The sequence below is a fragment of the Canis lupus genome, chromosome 18, assembly GCF_048164855.1.
Source record: "Canis lupus baileyi chromosome 18, mCanLup2.hap1, whole genome shotgun sequence".
NCBI lineage: Eukaryota > Metazoa > Chordata > Mammalia > Carnivora > Canidae > Canis > Canis lupus.
In genome coordinates this window covers 57,818,087-57,840,507 of record NC_132855.1, presented here as the reverse complement: position 1 = coordinate 57,840,507, position 22,421 = coordinate 57,818,087, and the positions used below count along the sequence as shown (strand labels likewise).

General features: G+C 39.9%; 1 protein-coding gene across 7 annotated transcripts in view; it reads right to left on the bottom strand.

Moving 5' to 3' along the window:
* LRGUK (leucine rich repeats and guanylate kinase domain containing) overlaps positions 1 to 22,421 on the bottom strand; it is a 109,052-nt gene that overhangs the window by 11,559 nt on the left and 75,072 nt on the right. For 5 of the 7 annotated variants that reach the window (XM_072784628.1, XM_072784629.1, XM_072784633.1 and 2 more), the window contains 3 exons: positions 19,901 to 20,040; positions 2,870 to 2,958; positions 815 to 937 (listed from right to left, as the gene is read on the bottom strand). In XM_072784628.1, coding sequence (XP_072640729.1) covers positions 815 to 937; positions 2,870 to 2,958; positions 19,901 to 20,040 — 352 coding nt within the window. Of the gene's footprint in view, positions 1 to 814; positions 938 to 2,869; positions 2,959 to 12,429; positions 17,384 to 19,900; positions 20,041 to 22,421 lie in introns of those variants that run through there. The other 2 variants (XM_072784634.1, XM_072784632.1) reach the window with 2 other exon arrangements.

Here is a 22,421-nt window from a genome sequence, read left to right as displayed (position 1 = left end):
TTTCTTGGGAAGTTTGGATTCAAGACCTATGAAAAGATGGTCAATTGCAGAAGTAGATACAGCTAAAGCAGAAACAGAATATAGTAGAATGCTGCAAAGGCCAAGCACTAAAATCAGTGGTGGAGTGTCAGCTGTGGTCTATATGAGGTCTTCAACTCAACACATACTCAGCTTTTGTTTTTGTTTTTGTTTTTCATACTCAGCTTTTGTAACACATGTTGAAATATTAAGCACAGGAAACCTGAAATGCCTTTTTTTATATATTAAACAATGGCTAGCAATCATTTAAAAACACAGCACTATACTAATCAGAGATGTTGACTGCAAATTACAAATACCAACTCTGGCTAATTTTAATATTTAAAAGCAAATTATTGAAAAGCTATTGACAGACTAACGGAAAACTGAAGAATCAGACCTAAAAACTGGTCAGGAATCCAGGTAAGCTAGGTGACAAGAACACAGCCAAGTCTCAATATGGGAAGAGATTGGTAGATCATCGCCGCTTGTATTCCACAATGGATTCTTGACCTTCCACTACCAGTGTCTTGAAAGACCTCTAACTGCCCCTGCATCTTTGTGTCACTCCCTCAAGATTAAAAAATCCCAGAGAGAAGCTTTTAATTGTATGAATTCAAGACATGTGCCCATGTCCTCCCTACAGGGCCAGGACCTACTCTCCTTTCAAATTCCATGGTAGAAGGTGGGGCCCTGCTTCCCAGTTTTAGGATTTTTCTGAAGCTTAGGAAGGAGTGTCATAACCTTAACTAATTAACAGAAAATAACTGATTTTATCCAATAAAACTCAACTCACCTCTTCTCAGAATATGGTCCAATGAGAGTTTTAAAATAATCTTCACTAAGCTCAAAACTTTTCTGTAGTTCTAAAGATGTAAAATAATGTAGACCATTGATAATAGGGGCTGGCACTGGACCCCTGAAATCAGAAAAAATCCGAGGAATGTTGTAATGATACCAAGCATATACACATGTAATACCTGACCGATAAATCACATAAATGCAAAAGCTAATAAAATCTATTCGGAATAATGTAATATATCCACTCAAACATTTGCTCCAGAGCTTGTCTTAAAACACTAGCATTATTACATTCTAATTTGTAGATTAAGTGAATTTGTATTGTTTCGAATCTTCCTTTTTTTTAAATTTTTTTTTTATTGGAGTTCAATTTGCCAGTGTATGGCATAACACCCAGTGCTCATCCCACCAAGTGTCCCCCTCAGTGCCCGTCACCCAGTCGTATCTTCCTTATCCATTAAGTCACTAATATAGGCAAATTATCTTCTTACGGATTGGTATGTATTCTATTATAAACCCTAGTCCATTTGTTATGTGAGGTCCAGCAATGTATCAATGGCTATAAAAACTGAAATAGATATTTTCGAAGTTTGTATCTAATCCAGTGCTTTGAAATGATACCAGAATAAAATATTTCTAAAAATTCTAGTATTATACTCTCAACTGAATTCTAGTGTAAAATATTCTTTTTTAATCTCTACTAGCCTGTTTCCCCAGAGTGGTTTGGAAGAATCATTAACTGTTTTTAGAGAAAAAATCCTGTTGTTATTCACCTCAGACTTGCAAAGTAGCCCAATTGCATATAAATGCATGCAAATTCCAAGCATCTATGTGTCCTAGTATGACCCATTTGGAGCTTATATTTAAAACTGCTTCGTTTCTCTGTCCCCAGTGTTTTAATAAGCATGGCCCTGCTGCTGGTTGGAGGTCACACAGACCCCAGCTCTGCTGCTCTGGAAAACACTGCCTATCTCCTGGTCATTACCCTCCTGGTCCTTCAAAACTCCGTGTATACCCACAACCTATCTTTTGAATCAGACTATCCAAAGATAGCCTATCAATATAGAGAGAATTCATCACACTTTTTGGATGTGTAACAAATAGACAAAACTTGGTTTCATTTATATTGGTTGAAGATTTTCAAGAGACAGCTTAAAATTATACAAAATATAGAGAACTGAAATTGAAAAAAATTTTAAATGGCTTCTTTATTCTGCTTCCTTGAATCACTGCATGCTAAAAAGCTTTTTTAAAATGCTATAATTAAGGTCTTGTCATGTTCTTACTAACTTTCTGAAAACAAGGCCTTCATGTTATTCTCAAATTTTCTAAAATGGGACACAGGAAAGAGAATTCATAATATCAAAGCCTGTAACATAAATGAGAAAATGCAAACATTCTATAGCCATCCTGTGACCTAGTTATTTATTTTGAGTAAATATTAAGGCCTAACTGATATGTAATAATTAACAGTACAGTAATTATTGTAGCCACTAACATCATGAAACCTTTGCTATCTAGAAGGGACTAAGTAGAACTTTTCATATTAAGAACTGAGAATTCATAGATTAATAAAGATACAAGCATTCTCACCCTCATAGAATTTACAGTTTAATATGGAAAGGAGGTGTTAAACAAATGACTTCACAAATAATTAATTACTATTGTGTTTAGAGTCATGACAGCCAAGAGCAAGATATTCAACAGGATATAATTAACCTTCAGTCATGAACAGCCTTGGTGAAGGCTGATTTTTATATATATAAAGTATATATTCAAATTCCGCCAGAAATACTATTCTTTGTAGTCTTCAAAGAATGCCAAAAAAGCCATCAGTTTCTAATAGCTATGAACATATTACGTCTTTTTAAAATATATATAAATGAAAGGAAAATACAACTTCTAGAACTGGGTTTACTACTGAATCACTGGATCTACTTTAGTACAAAGGCCTGTTTACCTTGATGATTTAGGAATCATCTGATATCTTTGGATACTAGAGAATCGATCTAAAAATGCCCAGATCTAAATAAATGTGATAAATTGCTACCTTTGAAATAGGAGGGTATGGTGAGGAGGTATCTTTCCCATCAGGGCCTGCCGGGCTGTCTCATATTGTCTCTCCAGAGAATCTCTTTCCTAGGCAAGAAATATGATCAGAAAATTATACTGATATCAAAAATATGTCATGCGGTGAAAGTAGCTATAATCATTAACTTCTTACTAGAGATTGCCAAATATGTGGAAAGAAAAAGGGCCTAAAAAACCACTGGTATTGGTTTACTGGAAAGAAAAAAAACTTGATAAATGAAATCTTTTTATGAAGGCCACAATTTAATATATCAACTTTATTTGACATCTAAATAATAATGTGGTGATTCCTTATTAATGTTTATATATTTTTTCTTTCCAATGGGATTATCTCTCAAGGATATATATTACTATCTCTTTAGTCTTCCCAGATCTTCACACGCAGACTACTTCGACTTCGCATTCGACTTCGCACGCAGTAGTCAACTGATTGACAATATCCAACAATGTTTCAGTATGACCCTGAAATATCTCCTACATTTCACCAGCACATCACCATCACTATATACTTAGTAAACATTTGATGGGGATACACAGACATAAAAGACACAATTGCTGCCTTCAAAAGGTTTATAATCTGGTGGCAAAAGGGACTTTAAAAAGATGGAGGAAAAAAACGAGATAGCACATGCTGTTTTATAAACAGTACAATGTGTGTCTATACACAGATTATATAATGGAGTGTGATCTGTTCAGTAACTATCCAAGTGCTGGATTTCCTCATTTTAAGCAAAGCTGACATATAAAATCCTTAATTTACAGAAAAGATAAATCAGCAAGTGCTTATTTGTCCTACATAATAGACTCATTTAAAACGGGATTTATAATAACAGTTATTTAAACAGCAATCTTTGCTTACGGTAACTGAATCTGAACTAAACTTGCTCTGACTTTAATGTCACCACCAGGCTCCTCTATAAGTTGATATTTGTTAAAATTACATAAGAGATGACAACAAATAGGTATGCCAGTGAAAGAATCCACGCCAAAGCTATGGTTGCAAGCCCACAATTTACAGCTAACCACTTGTTTTAGCCTTGGGGCTAGCATAGTTACAAGTGGTTCCATGTTTTGGGGGAGGTTTTCAAGAATCATTTTTTAAGGGTTAAGTTGATGTGCTTCTAAAAACATTTTTGTGTTACAGAAACTAATCTGCAGGAGTGGCTCTGCTCTGTGGTGATGCCAAGGTTGATGCAGTGAGCTCCTCTGGGAAACAAGTTGCATCCCCAAGACCAGAAGTCCCTTTGGTCACTCCTATGTTCCCCTGCACACAGCACAACACACTTGAGCACACAGTGGGAGTTCAATATATATCTTTAATGTACAACAGTATAAATCTGGGGAAGTAGTATAAAGTGTGAATAATGTCTACCATTCTTTATGATCTGGAATAGAATTTGCTGCACACAGTTGCTAGCTTTTGGGTCAAGCTAGGGTCAAGCTTTTGAAATTTTTAGACACCATGACACATGAGAGCTAACATGTAAACTCACCGAACACAGGCTCTCAGTTGTCTATTTGGTCACCAAGACCATTTAATTGTTTCCCTGACCATTAGCTGTGATTCTAAGTAGGATAAGGAGAAAATATCTGTCAGGCTGGAGGGATGGGGTCTGTCATGGGACAAGAAAGGAAGAAAGAAATTCTACTTAAATTTCACCATTTTAAACTATCTGTTTACATAACTCCATAAATACACCTAAATTTGTTCATATTACTACAAAAGTACTATATATTGATAAATTCTGCTGTCCTATCCACTCTCAGGTTAATTTGTCATTATTCTTCCTCAAATACCCTATCACAGTACATATATTTTCTATTGTGATTTTACTTTACACCATCTTAATTTTTTTTCCATACTGATCTTTCAATTATATCATGGCTGGGAAGATGAAAATAATAGTGGAATCATAGTCTGGATCTTTCAGAATTCCCACACAAAAATAATTAGAACAAGCAAAGAGCAAAAGAAAAAAACATATCAAAACACTTACAAGAAGACTAGGTGAAGAAATATCCCCTCAAACTCCAAAATACAGGTGATAATAGTGACACCACCACATGGCACCAGTGTCTATTCAAGAGAAAGCCAAAGGGAGCAACAGAGGGCTAAAACACCTGTGAACAGGAGTACCTCAAAATGGTTAAAAAGTATTCACTGGTAAGAAAAGCAGCACAACTGGGCACCACAGCTGGAATACAGGGGGGCTTGTTCCCACCCTGACAGTGGCTTAGCATAAGGGGTCCCCGGTAAGTTCTAGAGGAACTGGGTCAACCCTGACTTCTTGAAACTGACACACTGTGGCTTTCTCCTGACATGGCCTCACTCTAAAGAAAAGATGATGGGAGTGAAATAAAAATCAACTAGGACAGAGGTCAATAGAGATGAAGAGAAAGTCTAGACCAAAGTGGTGGAGGGGAATCAGAGCCACAAAACCCCTAACAGAAAATTGCTGCATATTTTTACACAATTTGAAAGAATGATGCTTCCTTTTAGAAGTTTGATAAAACCAATTTCACATAAAAATGAGAAATTTCCTAGTAAAATCCCAGAGCTAATATTTTTAAAAAGAGAAAAAGGAGATTAACACCTCTACATACAATGAAAGTATGCTCATAAAACAGATAAAATTTGTAATCTACAATTTCAAAATTAACTAAAAGGCATTAAGGAAATTGAATAAAACTTTAAGGAACAAATAAATTATTATATATTATTTTATGTTATTAAGGGAGAGAGCACATGGGCTGGGTGAGGGGCAGAGGGAGAGGAAGAGAATCTTAAGCAGGCTCCACACCCAGCACAGAGCCCTATACAGGGTTCAATCTCATGATCCTGAGATCATGACCTGAGCTGTAATCAAGAGTCAGGTATTTAACCAACTGAGCCACTCAGGTGCCCTAATAAATTGAAATTTTAAAAACTCCTAAGTGAGGTGAAGGAACTCAGGAAAGAATTAGAAATATAAGGGAAAAAATAGTCACTTCAGAAATGAAAACTGAACCAGAAGGGATAGAAGAGTTAATAAAAACAACAACAAATAATGCCCAGAGGAAGAGAAAGTGAAGGAGGAAATTTTAACTCAAAAAGAAATAAAGAAAGAAGTAACAAGATTCAAGGGAAAATGACAAATATTTAAGAAAGACAAAGAAGATCCAACATGCAAATAGTAAAGAGTCCTTGATAAAGAAGCCCGAACAAACAGGACGAGTGGCAAAATCTACAATTTGAGTCTTGAGTATCCCTGTCACCAGCAGGCAAAAACTCAGGAAATGCTGCCCCCAGAGCCCTTCCTGTATCTAGCAGACAATGTGCCTAGACACCAAAACTACTAGACATTGGTCGGAAGCCTAATGATGAGTATGCAGGTACTTGAGAACTAAGACAAAATGAGAGTTAAAAGAGAGCAAGCAGAAGACCATGTGCTGAGAGTGTAGCCATTTAACACAACCACAAATAATCGGGTCTGAGGTGGGTGGAGAACATGCACAAACCAGATTTTTAACTGTCTTTGGTCTTTGTATGGGGCTCTAGTCATATTGGTATCACTATTCTGAGGCTTTTCTATATGTCTCAGAAAAGGATAAACATGTGAGAAATTTAGTGACATTATAGTTCTATCATCTCCCATGTCTCTCAGAATCATCAGGATGCTCAGTGTGAAGGAAAGATATGTAATAGAGAAGATGAGTAAAAATCCTCAAGTATTCAATCTAAATTGGAAATATTAACTTGAACTCATGAAATATTTTATCTATCTACAGAAAAGGCCTGAACAATGACTACCCCAATAGTGATGAGCACTCCTAGCAACCACATGCCCTTGTACTACCATCTCCCACTTAAAGAAACCAGGGATTCTTGGAGAAAAGATGTGTTGCAGATCTGGGGCAGGTAATGCACAAAAGAACATGAAAGATCTTGTCCTAACAGAGAGCAAGATGGGAAGAGAGCAAATAGACATGGGTCATGATAAAGGACAGAGGAACCAACCTGAACAAGGTCTCCCTGGCCGACAGTAGGATAATTCTAGTTTCAATAAGGATACAAAGTGCAGTGGGTAGATACCATTCAATATGTACAATCAAGAACATAATGATCATAAATGATATTTAAAAATTAATTGGTCACCTTCAGAGAATAAGAGGAATCCATTATTTTGTAAAAAAACACTTAGCTGATCTTTTTTTTTTTTTTTTAAGATTTTATATATTTATTCATGAGAGACAGAGAGAGGGTGGGGCAGAGACACAGGCAGAGGGAGAAGCAGGCTCCATGCAGGCAGCCCAACGTGGGACTCGATCCTGGGTCTCCAGGATCAGGTCCTGGGCTGAAGGCAGAGCTAAACCACTGAGCCACCCGAGCTGCCCTAGACAGCTGATCCTATATGATCTGTGCCACTTGGTAACCAGGTGGTTCGAGGAGCATCTCTTTGTAGTATTATTCCAGCTAATAAATCTGGTGAATGCCATGCCCTGAAAAATGCATCTGAGCAGAAGCAAGCACTTTTCTTTTGGAGTCAAAATAGACACTGCTAATCAGTATGATCTTGGGCAAGCTCCCTAAGCCAAGCTTCCTCACAGTATTGAAAGGAAGTGGTGCTTAGTAGATATAGGGACCCACTATTTTGTCACCGCAGATCCACCTTTCCACTGGCCTTCACACATTCAGGTACTTCATGGGATTGGACTAATCTAATTTGCCACACACATAAATTTGCTAAATTGGCTTTGAATGAATCGGTCATTCAGCAATTGTTGTGGAGATTCAGCTTTCAGTAAACTGGCCTCCTCCAGGAGTGAGGGTATCCCCTAAGGAGATCAGAAGACCTGACTGAAGAAATAGATACCAGTGAAGTTCAAGTGAAGGTTCAAAATCAAGCTTCTGAGCACTGGGTGTTATTCTATGTGTTGGCAAATTGAACACCAATAAAAAATAAATTTATAATAAAAACAAAAAAAAAATCAAGCTTCTTCTGGAAGGCAAAAATCTAGTCACAGTTCCAGAGCAGGAAATCTTCACTAAGCTATCATAGCCTTCACGTATGCCTTCCAGGAGGCCAACCCTGCAAATGGGGGCTGCCATCAGTAAGGGAAACTAAATGGCTGACAAAACTTGTGAACTCCAAGTTCTGTAATCAATAGTATATGTGTCGTGTAAATAAAAACTTTCACTGGATAGTGTTTGCTATATATTTTTTGCAGTGGTAAGAAAAGAGCTCTGCATTTTTTTTAACTCAAACCTTAAAAGAAAATTGCATTTAAGAAGTAAGGCTGATCAAAATTATATTTACAGTTCTCCAGGAATTTTTCAGAGATGCTCAAATTAATATGCTCTGGGAGTCACTCAGAAAAGTAAGTACATTTGAGAAGAAAGGAAGAGGAATGAATGAGAGGAAAGGAAGGGAAGAGAGGGAAGGATTTGGGGAAGGAAAGGGGAGGGAAGGGGAGCCTTCTGAGAGCAAAAGCTCCCCCAGGATTGCTAAACTAGCAATGACAGAATGAACTCATCTTCCAGAAAACTGTCACACAGACTATGGACACTACTTTCACACACGGCCATACTTACCTTAGCTCATTGTTTCTGTCTCCCCAGATTTACATCCAGGGGGATAGGTAGCTAAGTCTCAGCACTTCACAAGCTCTCACCCTAATGTGGTCTACTGGCATGGTCTGGATTCCTCACTCTCTTTCAATCCTTCATAATGATCAGTTGGACCTCTGTCTGGTTTTGGTTTCAGCATCACTCCTGGACTAAACCCTTATAGAATGCCTTTGATTTTTCAAGCTGCAGGAAATGCTACCAACCCCAGAGAGGTTGAGTAACTCATTGAGGTCTGTCCTGCCAATGAACAAATGGTACTTACCCCACTATACCAGGTATCCTCCTAAACCCCCAAAGGCCAACATACCTTGTGTCCTTTTCAACATTTACCACCTTCTTCCTGCTCCCGAGATAAGCACTCTCTTGACTTTTATGGTAACCACTTCTCTTCTATACTTTTTCATGTAAACATGGATCCCTAGGTACTATGGTTTAGTATTGCTGATTTTTAAATTATATATTAATAGAATCATATAATGTGCATTAAAGAGGCCACATGATGGGATGAGCACTGGGTGTTTTACACAGCTGATAAATTACTGAGAACTATATCTGAGGGCACCCAGGTGGCTCAGTGAGTTAAGCATCTGCCTTTGACTCGGGTCATGATCCAGAGGTCCTGGGATCAAGCCCCGCATCAGGCTCCCAGGTCAGTGGGGAGTCTGCTTCTCCCTGAGAGTCTGCCCCTCTCTCTGATCATGGTCTCTCTCAAATAAATAAAATCTTAAAAAAAAAAAAAGAACTACAGCTGAAACTAATGATGTACTATATGTTGGCTAATTGAATTTAAATTTTAAAATATTATATAATGTGTATTCTAGTTTATGTGCTGTTGAAGCGAGCACATATAATGTGTATTCTTTAGAGTCAAGAATATTTTAACAGGATGTTTGAGAGATACAACCATTGAGTGAAGTCTGTTCCTTTCCATTACTGTACTTCATTCATTCATTCACTACATGAATATTCAAAATTTTACTTGGCCAATCTACTGCTAGTGGACGCTTGAGTTTCTTGTTTAGGACTAATAATATATACAAGGCTACTACCAACAATATTGCACATATCTTTTGGTGCACATGGCTACATATTTCCATTGGAATCCCACTGCTGAGGCATAGGGTATATGTATGCTCTACTTTAGTGGATGATGCCCACCTATTTTCTAAAGTGTACAAACTGAACCTCCTACCAGTGGTCTTCTAAGAATTTCAACTATTCCACATCTTAACATCTCATAATTTGAGCTTCTAGTGTATAAATAGTAGTATTTCACTGTGGCTATAATTTCCATTTCCTGATAATGAGGTTGAGTATATCTCCACATGATTATTGGCCATCTAGATATTATCCTTTGTAAAAAGGTTCTTCCATAAGTTATTTTTTCCTGATATTATCCTTTGTAAAGAAGTTTTTCTGTTATTTTTCTCTTAATAGTTTATAAAAGTTCTTTATATATTCTAAATAACAACATTTTTTTAGTTATATTTATTGCAGATATCACCCCCCTCTTTCTGGTTTGTTTTTTTTCCTCTTTAATATTGTTTTTTTTTAATTGACATAAATTGCTAATTTTAATGTTCCTCAATGTTTGAAACTTCTCCTTTGTAATTTGTGTTTTTTGTATTGTATTTAAGGAATCTGTACCTGCCTCAAAGTCATAAAAACCTTACATTATCTTCTAGAAGTATTACTGCTTTGTCTTTCACATTTATACAGATAATCCACCTTAAATTTTGTAATCGCACCTTGACATATATGTATAGTTAGAAACTATGCACAAGGAAAGGGTGGAATGTTTGAATAGGGGGTAAGACAGAAAGACTCATGAGCACATGGAGTTTGGGGTGAATTTGAGCAGAGAGGAAGAACATCATCTTCAACATCTGTGGGAAGGAGTTTCAGAGAAACAGAACCCCAAAAAGCCTAGACAATGGGAATTTCCACCTATTACTATTAAATGGTGTTTCTAAAAGTGAATATGAATATATTAAATCTACAGTGAAGACACCGAAAGAGCACAAAATGTTAACACTAAATGTTTGGGGGGATACAATTTAATACAGGTTTTTGACAGAGGAAGTTGCAATTACTTTCTTCAGCCCACTAAAAGTTCTCAAAAATACATGGAAATTTATGTCAGGGAAAGTAAAATGAGAAAAATAACATCTCCCAAGGGTTGCAGTGAAAGGTACATGAGATAAATTTACACGAAAGCCCTTTCCAAATTACAAATGTGTGTAAAGGCTATTTATGTTCTCTAGCATTAACAAGGTAACATCTCTCTACAGCTTCTGCTGCCGTGTTGCTCATTTTGCATTGTTAACAGCTACGCAAAAGGTTAAGAACCTAAAATCTAATAACTACTTAGAATTTAAAAATAGTGTTGAGTTCATCATCTTTGAAGGAAAATGAGGCATTAAAAATAACCTTAAGTGCATTCACCCCTTATATACAACAGCAGCAATTTAGTATTTTGCACATATTTCTGTCTAATGTAGCTGTTGTTTGTTGAGGGATTTGATCTGCTTCTCTATGAAACTATCGTCCCGTTGTATCTCCACTAGCACTGATGGGCAAAGATACCAGGACGTCAAGGCTGCACCGAGTTTGAGCATTGTTACTATCGTGGATCAGGTACTGCTAACCCTCCCACCGGGGACACAGGCAATGGTCTACATCAGGCTATGGATGCCCTGGGCTGTGGGGCTGAACAGTTCCTCAGGGAGGTGACCACAGATAAGCGGTGACCCGGGTCAAAGTTCACGAGACTACTTTGATCACAAATGGTAATACCTGTGCCCCTTTCCCATCTACCACCAAGTTGGCTCCTTCTACTATCACATTGCCTTATCATACCCTTCCCTCTCTAGTTTCTCCAAAGTGTTTGTTAGTTTTATACTGAAATGTTGGTCATGAATTGTACACATTGTGCGTGTATGTGGTTTTTTTTTTCCCATCTGTTCCTCTCATCCCCTGTTCTCTTAACTTCTACCTGAATGCCCTTAACCAGACAAAAGCTGTCTTTTATTAAACCTGAAGTTTTTCTTTTTTTTTTTTTTTTAATATTTTATTTATTCATGGGAGACAGAGAGAGGCAGTGCCATCGGCAGAGGGAGAAGCAGGCTTCCAAGGGGAGCCTGATGCGGGCCTTGATCTCAGGATACCGGGATCATGACCTGAGCCAAAGGGAGAGGCTCAGTTGCCAAGCCACTCAGGTGCCCCAAGCCTGAAGTTTTTCTAATTTGAAGAAGATTTGTCATGTTTAAATAAATCACGAAACCCAACTAACTGGCAGAGCAGTGTGGCAAGTCAATGGTGTGTATTTCTCATTAGTGTTTGTGAGGCTGTGTGGCAGGACAGCAGAACTGGGATGCAAGGGGTTCTGGTTGTTAGGACACAGACTTCATGGTAAAGGAATAAATGTGGCTGAGGATTTGTTCTGGAGCTTACACTGTGGATATGCTATATCCTGGGGACATAAAGAAGAACCTATATTTGCAAGTCTAAGCCCCAACAAGCATAAGGCCATACTATCTAAGGACAGGATGACAAGTATAGAGAGAAAGGCGTAAATTGACCCAAAAAGATCTGGATTTTCCAGCATAGAAAGAAAGAGGCTGAGAGGCTCCTCATGGAGAAGGAGCCCCTTCAGGGTCAGACTAGGCAAAGGTACTGGTAGCAGAGGATATGGAGAGTGCCAGCGCCCCCGGCTAAGAATGAAACTAGGTGAATGCACTAGTCTCTTAGACTAGGGACATCTCCATGGTAACCATGGTGGTCTGGAGGCCACGACCTCTTCCCCAATTTTCCAGGATGGTATAAAACTTGGGTTCTTGAACTTGATCCAAAAGATGGGAGTGATCCCAATTCCTTTTTTAAAAAATATATATTTTTTATTGGAGTTCGATATGCCAACATATACCATAACACCCAGTGCTCATCCCGCCAAGTGCCCCCCTCAGTGCCCATCACCCAGTCACCCCAATCCCCCCGGCTCACCTCCCTTTCCACTCCGCTTGTTCGTTTCCCAGGGTTAGGAGTCTCTCATGTTCCATCACCCTCAGTGATATTTCCACTCATCTTCTCTCCTTTCCCCTTTATTCCCTTTCACTATTTTTTATATTCCCCAGATGAATGAGTCCATATAATGTTTGTCCTTCTCCGATTGACTTACTTAACTCAGCATAATACCCTCCAGGTCCATCCACATTGAAGCAAATGGTGGGTATTTGTCATTTCTAATGGCTGAGGAATATTCCATTGTATACATAAACCACATCTTCTTTATCCATTCATCTTTTGATGGACACCGAGGCTCCTTCCACAGTTTGGCTATTGTGGACATTGCTGCTATGAACATTGGGGTGCAGGTGTCCCGGTGTTTCACTGCATCTGTATCTTTGGGGTAAATCCCCAGCAGTGTAATTGCTGGGTCGTAGGGCAGATCTATTTTTAACTCTTTGAGGAACCTCCACACAGTTTTCCAGAGTGGCTGCACCAGTTCACATTCCCCCCAACAGTGCAAGAGGGTTCCCTTTTCTCCGCATCCTCTCCAACATTTGTTGTTTCCTGCCTTGTTAATTTTCCCCATTCTCACTGGTGTGAGGTGGTATCTCATTGTGGTTTTGATTTGTATTTCCCTGAGGGCCATTGATGCAGAGCATTTTCTCATGTGCATGTTGGCCATGTCTATGTCTTCCTCTGTGAGATTTCTGTTCATGTCTTTTGCCCATATCATTAGATTGTTTATTTGCTGTTGAGTTTAATAAATTCTTTATAGATCTTGGATACTAGCCCTTTATCTGACAGGTCATTTGCAACTATCTTCTACCATCTGTAGGTTATCTTTTAGTTTTGTTGACTGTTTATTTTGCTGTGCAGAAGCTTTTAATCTTAAGTCCCAATAATTCATTTTTGCTTTTGTTTCCCTCGCCTTCATAGATGTATCATGCAACAAGTTGCTGTGGCCAAGTTCAAAAAGGGTGTTGTCTGTGTTCTCCTCTAGGATTTTGATGGATTCTTGTCTCACATTTAGATCTTTCAGCCATTTTGAGTTTATCTTTGTGTATGCTGTAAGAGAGTGGTCGAGTTTCATTCTTCTGCATGTGGATGTCCAATTTTCCCAGCACCATTTATTGAAGAAACTGTCCTTCTTCCAGTGGATAGTCTTTCCTCCTTTGTCGAAGATTAGTTGACCATAGAGTTGAGGGCCCATTTCTGGATTCTCTATTCTGTTATATTGATCTATGTGTCTGTTTTTATGCCAGGACCACACTATCTTGATGATGAAAGCTTTGTAGTACAGCCTGAAATCCGGCATTGTGATGCCCCCGGCTCTGGTTTTCTTCTTCAATATTCCCCTGGCTATTTGGGGTCTTTTCTGATTCCACACAAATCTTAAGCTGATTTTTTCCAACTCTCTGAAGAAAGTCCATGGTATTTTGATAGGGATTGCATTAAATGTGTAAATTTCCCTGGGTAGCATTGACATTTTCACAATATTAATTCTTCCAATCCATGAGCATGGAATATTTTTCCATCTCTTTGTGTCTTCCTCAATTTCTTTCAGAAATGGTCTGTAGTTTTAAGGGTATAGATCCATTACCTCTTTGGTTAGGTTTAACTTATCCTTTTGGGTGCAATTGTAAATGGGATTGACTCCTTCATCTCTCTTTCTTCAGTTTCATTGTTAGTGTATAGAAATGCCACTGATTTCTGGGCATTGATTTTGTATCCTACCACACTGCCGAATTGCTGTATGGGTTCTAGCAATCCTGGGGTGGACTCTTTTGGGTTTTCTATGTAGAGTATCATGTCATCGGCAAAGTGGGAGAGTTTGACTTCTTCTTTGCCAATTTGAATGCCTTTAATGTCTTTCTGTTGTCTGATTTCTGAGGCTAGGACTTCCAGTACTATGTTGAATAGCAGTGGGGAGAGTGGACATCCCTGTCTTGTTCCTGACCTTAGGGGAAAGGCTCCCAGTGTTTCCCCATTGAGAAGGATATTTGCTGTGGGTTTTTCATAGATGGCTTTTAAGGTGAAGAATATTCCCTCTATCCCCACACTCTGAAGAGTTTTGACCAGGAATGGATGCTGTATTTTGTCAAATGCTTTCTCTGCATCTATTGAGAGCATCATATGGTTCTTGTTTTTCTCTTATTGATATGACCTATCACATTGATTGCTTTACGAGTGCTGAACCAGCCTTCCATCCCAGGGATAAATCCCACTTGGTCATGGTAAATAATCTTCCTAATGTATTGTTGGATCCTATTGGCTAGTATCTTGTTGAGAATTTTTGCATCTGTGTTCATCAGGGATATTGGTCTATAATTCTCCTTTTTGGTGGGGTCTTTGTCTGGTTTTGGAATTAAGGTGATGCTGGCCTCATAGAATGAGTTTGGAAGTATTCCATCCCTTTTTATCTTTTGGAACAGCTTTAGTAAAATAGATATTGTTTCTTCTTTAAACATTTAATAGAATTCTCCTGGGAAGCCATCTGGCCCTGGACTTTTTGTGTCTTGGGAGTTTTTGATGACTGCTTCAATTTCCTCCCTGGTTATTGGCCTGCTCAGGTTTTCTATTTCTCCTGTTCCAGTTTTGGTAGTTTGTGGCTTTCCAGGAATGCATCCATTTCTTCTAGATTGCCTAATTTATTAGTGTATAGCTGCTCATAATATGTTTTTAAAATCGTTTGTATTTCCTTGGTATTGGTGGTGATCTCTCCTTTTTCATTCATGATTTGATTAATTAGAGTCTTTTCTCCTTTGTTTTTAAAAAGGCTGGCTAATGGTTTATCTATCTTATTAATTCTTTCAAAGAACCAACTCCTGGTTTTGTTGATCTGTTCCACAGTTCTTCTGGTCTCTATTTCATCGAGTTCTGCTCGAATCTTTATTAACTCTCTTTTTCTGCTTGGAGTAGGTTTTATTTGCTCTTCTTTCTCCAGTTCCTTTAGGTACAAGGATAGCTTGTGTATTTGCGATTTTCCAATTTTTTGAGAGATGCTTGTATTGTGATGTATCTCCCTCTCAGGACTGCTTTTGCTGTATCCCAAAGATTTTGAACGGTTGGATCTTCATTCTCATTAGTTTCCATGAATCCTTTTAATTCTTCTCTAATTTCCTGGTTGACTCTTTCATCTTTTAGCAGGATGCTCTTGAACCTCCACGTGTTTGAATTCCTTCCAAATTTCTTCTTGTGATTGAGTTCAAGTTTCAAAGCATTATGGTCTGAGAATATGCAGGGGACGATCCCAATCATTTGGTCTCGGTTCAGACCTGATTTGTGACCCAGTATGTGGTCTATTCTGGAGAAAGTTCCATGTGCACTTGAGAAGAATGTGTATTCAGTTGCATTTGGATGTAAAGTTCTGTAGATATCTGTGAAATCCATCTGGTCCAGTGTATCATTTAAAGCTCTTGTTCCTTTGGAGATATTGTGCTAAGAAGATGTGTCATTTGCAGAAAGTGCCATGTTGAAGTCTTCTACTATTAGTGTATTATTATCTAAGGATGTCTTTGGTTATTGATATATTTGGCAGTTCCCACATTAAGGGCATAAGTATTCATGATTGTTAGGTCCTCTTGTTGGATAGATCCTTTAAGTATGATATAGTGTCCCTCTACATCTCTTACTACAGTCTTTGGGATAAACTTTAATTTATCTTATAGGAGAATGGCTACCCCTGCTTTCTTTTGAGGACCATTTGAATGGTAAATGGTTCTCTAAACTTTCATTTTCAGGCTCTAGGTGTCCTTAGGTCTAAGATGAGTCTCTTGTAGACAGCAAATAGATGGGTCCTGCTTTTTTATCCAGTCTGAAACCCTGCATCTTTTGATGGAATCATTAAGCCCATTCACGTTCAGAGTTACTATTGAAAGATATGAATTTAGTGTCATCATGATACCTATTCAGTCCCTGTTTTTTGTGGATTATTTCTTTGGACTACCTCTTTCTTTTACAGAGTCCCCCTTAAAATTTATTGCAGAGCTGGTTTGGTGGTCACATATTCTTTCAGTTTCTGCCTATCTTGGAAGCTCTTTATCTCTCCTTCTTTTCTGAATGACAGCCTTGCTGGATAGAGTATTCTTGGCTGCATGTTCTTTTCATTTAGGACCCTGAATATATCCTGCCAGCCCTTTCTCTCCTGCCAGGTCTCTGTGGAGAGGTCTGCTGTTAATCTAATACTTCTCCCAATAAAGGTTAAGGATGTCTTGTCTCTTGATGCTTTAAGGATTTTATCTTTGGAATTTGCAAGTTTCACTATTAGATGTTGGGTGTTGAACGATTTTTATTAATTTTAGAGGGGGATCTATCTCCTGGATCTGAATGCCTGTTTCCCTTTCCAAATTAGGGAAATTCTCAGGTATGATTTGTTCAAATATGCTTTCTGGTCCTCTGTCCCTTTTGGCGCCCTCTGAACCACAATTAAACCTATATTTTTCCTTCTGAGGCTGTCATGTATTTCCCTTAACCTTTCATCATGGTCTTTTTTCTCTTTTTTCCTCAGCTTCCCTCCTTGACATCAACTTGTCTTTTATGTCACTCACTCTTTCTTCCACGTCATTAACCTTCATCGTTAGGACCTCTAGTTTGGATCGCATGTCATTTAATTGATTTTTATTTTCGACCTGATTAGATCTAAATTCTGCAGTCATGAAGTCTCTTGAATCCTTTATGCTTTTTTCCAGAGCCACCAGTAGCTTATAATTGTGCTTCTGTGTTGGCTTTCTGACATCAAATTGTAATCCAAATTCTGTAACTCTGTGACAGAGAGGACTGTTTCTAATTCTTTCTTTTGTGATGAGTTCTTCTTTCTAGTCATTTTGCTCAGTGCAGTAGGGCTAGAAACGAGTTGTACTGGAAAAAGGAAGAAAAAAAAAGAAGAAAAACAACAGCAACAACAACAACAAAAAAAACAAGGAGAGACATCCTCTGGTTCTATATACTGTAAATCCCTTGACTTCCCCTGGAACCGTCCAGCGCAGCTCAGCCAAGAACTTGCTCTTCCCCTCCCTTTCAGCTGGTCTTCTGGGGGAGAGGCCTGCTGTGCTGATTCTCAGGTCTGAGCACCTGGGGGAGCTGCCGGTCCCCTGCCTGGTGCACAGGTCAGTGGGAGCTGTTTATCCTGTGAGGCCCCTGTTCCCTGGCAGCCCCTCCCCTCCCAGGCACAGGGTGACACCAGGAGGAAGTACAACCCCACTGGCAGTGGCCAGCTCTCCAGCCCTGGAGTCAGCTCCCGCAGTAACCACGGAGCTCTCCGTCTGCAGGGCCTGGAGGCTCTGGGCGGGCCGCTGATCTGCTCAGCTCGGGGCAGGAGCGTCCTTGCTGTCCTGGGCCCTCCCAGCCTCTGCCTGTCCCGGGGGGCGGCCAGATCCTGGGCTGTGGCCCCCGGCGCCCTGGGCTCCTGGCCGCGGCTCCCAAAGGCAGCAGGTGCAGCCCTCTGCGCCTGGAGCTGCCGCCTGAGTTGCTCCCGAGGCCCCGCCAGGGAGCTCGGCTGGCGGTGTGTGGGGCGCTCTCCCCCGGGGCGCACCTCCTCTATTAGTGACCCTAGGAACCTGGAGGCTCCACTGCCCCTCCTGCGCTTCTGCCCAGTTTCCCTGTGAGCGCCTTTCCATCCGGGAAGAATCCGGAGCAGATTTTTAAAGTTCCTGCTTCTCCGGGGCTGGTCTTTCCTGTCCTGAGGCTCCTGCTGCCCACCTTTAGCCTGGCTCCTCGCGGGGCTCTTCATCCCTTGATTCTTTTTTATTTTTTCCACCTTTCTACTTGTTAGAAGCAAAAATCCTTCTCTCTGTAGCGTTCTAGCTGTTCTCTCTTTAAATCTCAGGTCGGATGCATAGGTTTTCAGGATTATATGAAAGTTATCTAGGTAAGTTGGTGGGGACAGGTGACTTGGGGACCCTACTCTTCCACCATCTTGCCCCGCCCCCATCCCAATTCCTAATGACTGACTTCCCATGGATCCTGGTGGATCCAAGTCCAGAATTAATTTATTTTGGATGAATCAATATGATGTTACCTGCACCTAAGTATTGTGGCACAAATTCATATTATTTACATGTTTAGGGTGCACCCACCCACTGCTCCTCTTAAGAAGCCCTAATCTGTACCTGTGCTCTTTGCCCTTCCACAGGTGACTGGACAAGCAGTCTCATGTGGACTCTGTAGAATGGCTTGAAAAGCCCAGCTGGGACAACTGGGTTCTCTGGGCCTCCCACAATATGAATGATGGAAAGAAGTGGTCAGGAATTGTAAGCATAGAGCCAAGAGGCCATGGAGAGCTGGGGCCAGCGTGAATGAGAGGGAGTTCAAGCTACAAGGGAGAGGAGCCGGCCTGAGTGGAGGAGGCTGGCCAGGAGGGAGGGTGCAACAGAACATTCTAGAAACAGGAGCAGAGATGACAGGCACTTTCTGCCTCTGGAAGGCAGAGAAACCCTAGCACCTTACTGGTTAATCCTAGAGCTGGTCCTGTGAGGTCTGTACTTCAGCCCTGTTCATGATGCACTGGGAACCCACTCGTTACATTTTTTTATTTGGAGCTACCTCTTACTCAGGCTGGCTTGAACGGGCATCTGTTCCTTGCCCCTTGAATACTGACATCCTATGACTTCCTCCAAGCAGACTGCAAAGTGAGGCCTGGATATACCACAACCTGAGACTTTTCATCTGAAGTAACCAGTCTGATTCTTTCCACCACAGCCTATATGACGTGACTAATGGCCCACAACAGCCTAGCCATAAGGAAACACAAACTACGAGCTGATCACTGAAAGGCAAGTCCCATCGAATCTGGAGCAACTGCAGTTGCCGTGAGTTAGGCCTTTTCACATTCCCAGATCATCCTATGAAACCATCACAAAGGGAAAATGAACACGCCCTAATCTGCATGCAGTGATGCATGCAGTCAGCACTGTAGTCAGCACTCATGCACATACGGTTTTTCTGATTTTTCTGAGCGGCCCAAGAACTGAATTGGGACAAAATTGTATGATTGGCTTAAATGCTGCAAAATCATTAAAAAGGGGCCTCTGAGTGAACTTGCTTTGAAGGCTCAGCGCAAGAACACTCAAAATTTTACCCCAACAAGAAAACAAGTTTTCTGTTGGAATACATATTTTATCACATTAATTCTATCAAAGAAGTGCTTTTCTATTCTTGCTAAATAAAAGGGCTGTCAGAGTTTTGACAAAGGGTAGGGAAAGGGACCCACAAAAGCTACACTGAATACTCTTTGTAGAACCCATGTCTATCCCTACAGGTATAGAAAGAGGCAAAAAATTTGTCTTCAGCTGATACCAGAGTTGAGTTTTGGCGAAAGTTAGTCTGAAAATACCAAATCCCCTTTTGGGCTGACCTACCCCTCCCACTCCTCCTTACCACTGGGGTTTTTTTGGCTGCAAGTTTGGCCCATAATTTCACAAAGTAGTTTCTGTCTGTAGACTCCAGCAAATCACACAAAGTCCAAGTGGTGAGCTTCCTAGAAGGCTCTTCAGATTTCAGCTGAGGTATCTTAATATCTGGTAGGGAAGAAACCAAAGTTTACAGGTAAAAGGCATGAAAAGGGGTAAGGAAAACTTTGTGAAGTGAGGGAAATGCTTTGTATCTGGACTGTCCCAAACACAGCAAAATGAATAAAGTGTGTGCATTTCAACTTGAGAGTAAGATAATTAAAATATGTCTTAGGAAACAAGGTAATAATTATTATTGATTATAGGAAAGTCAGGCCATAGCACCTAGTAGAAATGTTCTGGGAGTACACTTGGTGCTCATCAGTATAGCCTTAGAAAGGGAACCGAAGTAAACCTTGGCACACACAGTACATAACTGAAAAGCCACACTGATAATCAAATTCCATTTGATAAAACTCCCCTAAAAGGCTAGAAAGAAAATAAAATATGCAACGCAGAGAAGAAACTTAAAAAAATAATGGAAAGGATGATGAGGTCACTGTTTAACAGAATTTATTCATAAATAATGCTGAAAGTTTCCTTTAAAACATTAGACTGTCCAGAGACCTGGAATATAAAGAATAAAAGTTTCTATTACTGCTCACCCATAGGGAGCCCTGGTGTAAGTGCTTTTGGATATATAGGAGTGTCAACATTTTTAGGAATATTGTTTTAAAGATGCTAAATTTCAAAAATTTTTAAATGCTAAAATAAATTATTTCCACATGTCCCACCAATCAATATGGCTGACTGAGCAGACATGGTAAGTTCCCTCCACCCAAAGACAAGAAAACACTTGGTAATATAGGACAGAAATTTATTTTGCATCATACGTAGCAAAGCTGAGAAACTAAGAAAAGAAAAATTTCCAGGTGCTGGAAGTGAAGGTTCCAAGTCGGAAGAGTGGGAACTGATACCAAGAAGTCAGAGTGCTTCTGGGGCTGAGGCTTCCGTACGGAGAGAGGGCAGCGCCTGGGTTCTTGATGCAGAAGACCTGGGCTCCTTGATGAGGTGAGGAGCTGCGGGGGTGGGGGTGGGGTCTGGAAATCTCAGCACTCAGACCCAGGACTGTGCCTGGACCACAGAGACAGGACGAGGGCAGAGACACTTGTGGGAAGTCAGGCCTCAGATGCTGTGTTGTGTGTTGGTATGGAACCTCAACTCCAACCCCGCCTGCCTGCAACACCCCACTGCATGGCAATCCTAGGCCAGTAAGGTAAGGAAAGTGCTGTTGTAGACAACTCAAAGTATTTAATCATGTTGGGAAGTCTAAAGCTCCACAACCCAGCACCTGCCTTGAGAGAAAGAAAGAGAATCAGAAGATGCAGCAAATGAGGGAATCCATATCCAAGGAATTCCAGGCAATAGTCCAAACTAAGGAACACTGAAGTAGCTACGGTTATAACAACAGTCCTAGTGATAACAAGGGATGATCTTGTGTGGAGACCTTCTCTGTTAAATCTTCCTGATGGAAAAGCCATTCGATCCATATTTGTTGAGTACCTCCTGTGAGTCAGCCAGTGAGCTGGACGTTGGGGACACAGCAGCAGATTAAAAAGTCCTGAGCTGTGGGAATTACATTCTAATGTTGGGGAGAGACAACACTCAGATGATGGCAAGTGGCAGTAAGTACAACGAAGCAACGGGAAGCCAGATAAGGGGACAGAGTGAGAGAGGGTGTGATGGTCAGAGAAGTCCTCTCTAAGGGGGTGACATCTGGACAGACATCTAAAACCACAAGAGAAGCATTTAAATATCTGGGACAAAGGCATTATTGTGCAGAAAGAGGGGCTTCATATAAGGACCCAGGAACATACCTAACATAACTGAATTACCTAAAGAATTGACATGGCTGATGCAAGGGGTGGAATGAGATGGAGAGGATAGATCCTGTGCTCATTTAAAAGAGAGAGAGAAACAGAACACCTGTCCTCTTGATGGGACTCTAAGAACCAAGAGCATTGGGAAAAAGACCAGATGAGAAAAGTTAAGATAAAACAGTAAAGAAATAGAAGCTATATTTATTGAGAGAATTTCCACAAAATTTCCAATATTATATATAAATACAAAAGCATACTCAAAGTACAGTATATGTGTCAGGGTTCCTTCTTCTACCTTTCTGAGATATAAGCAATCTTAGGTCTTATGTCATGGTGTGAACAATTCCAGTTCAATCTGATGATACAAGGGGACTATAATTCGAACAATTTAATGTCTTTATGATTTCTCAAAAATATGATATTTTGGGTAAAGATAATGTGTTTCCATTACTATTAAATTACCTTGCAATGCCACTACTTCAATGACTTGGACTCCTATAATGAGGATTTCATACAGTTCTTAAGACAGTTTCTAATGTCTTAATATATCAATAGACAAAGTATTTTGCTTCTCAATTAAAAATATATAATTATCATCGTTATAATACCCTGCAACAAAAGTTTCTTAAT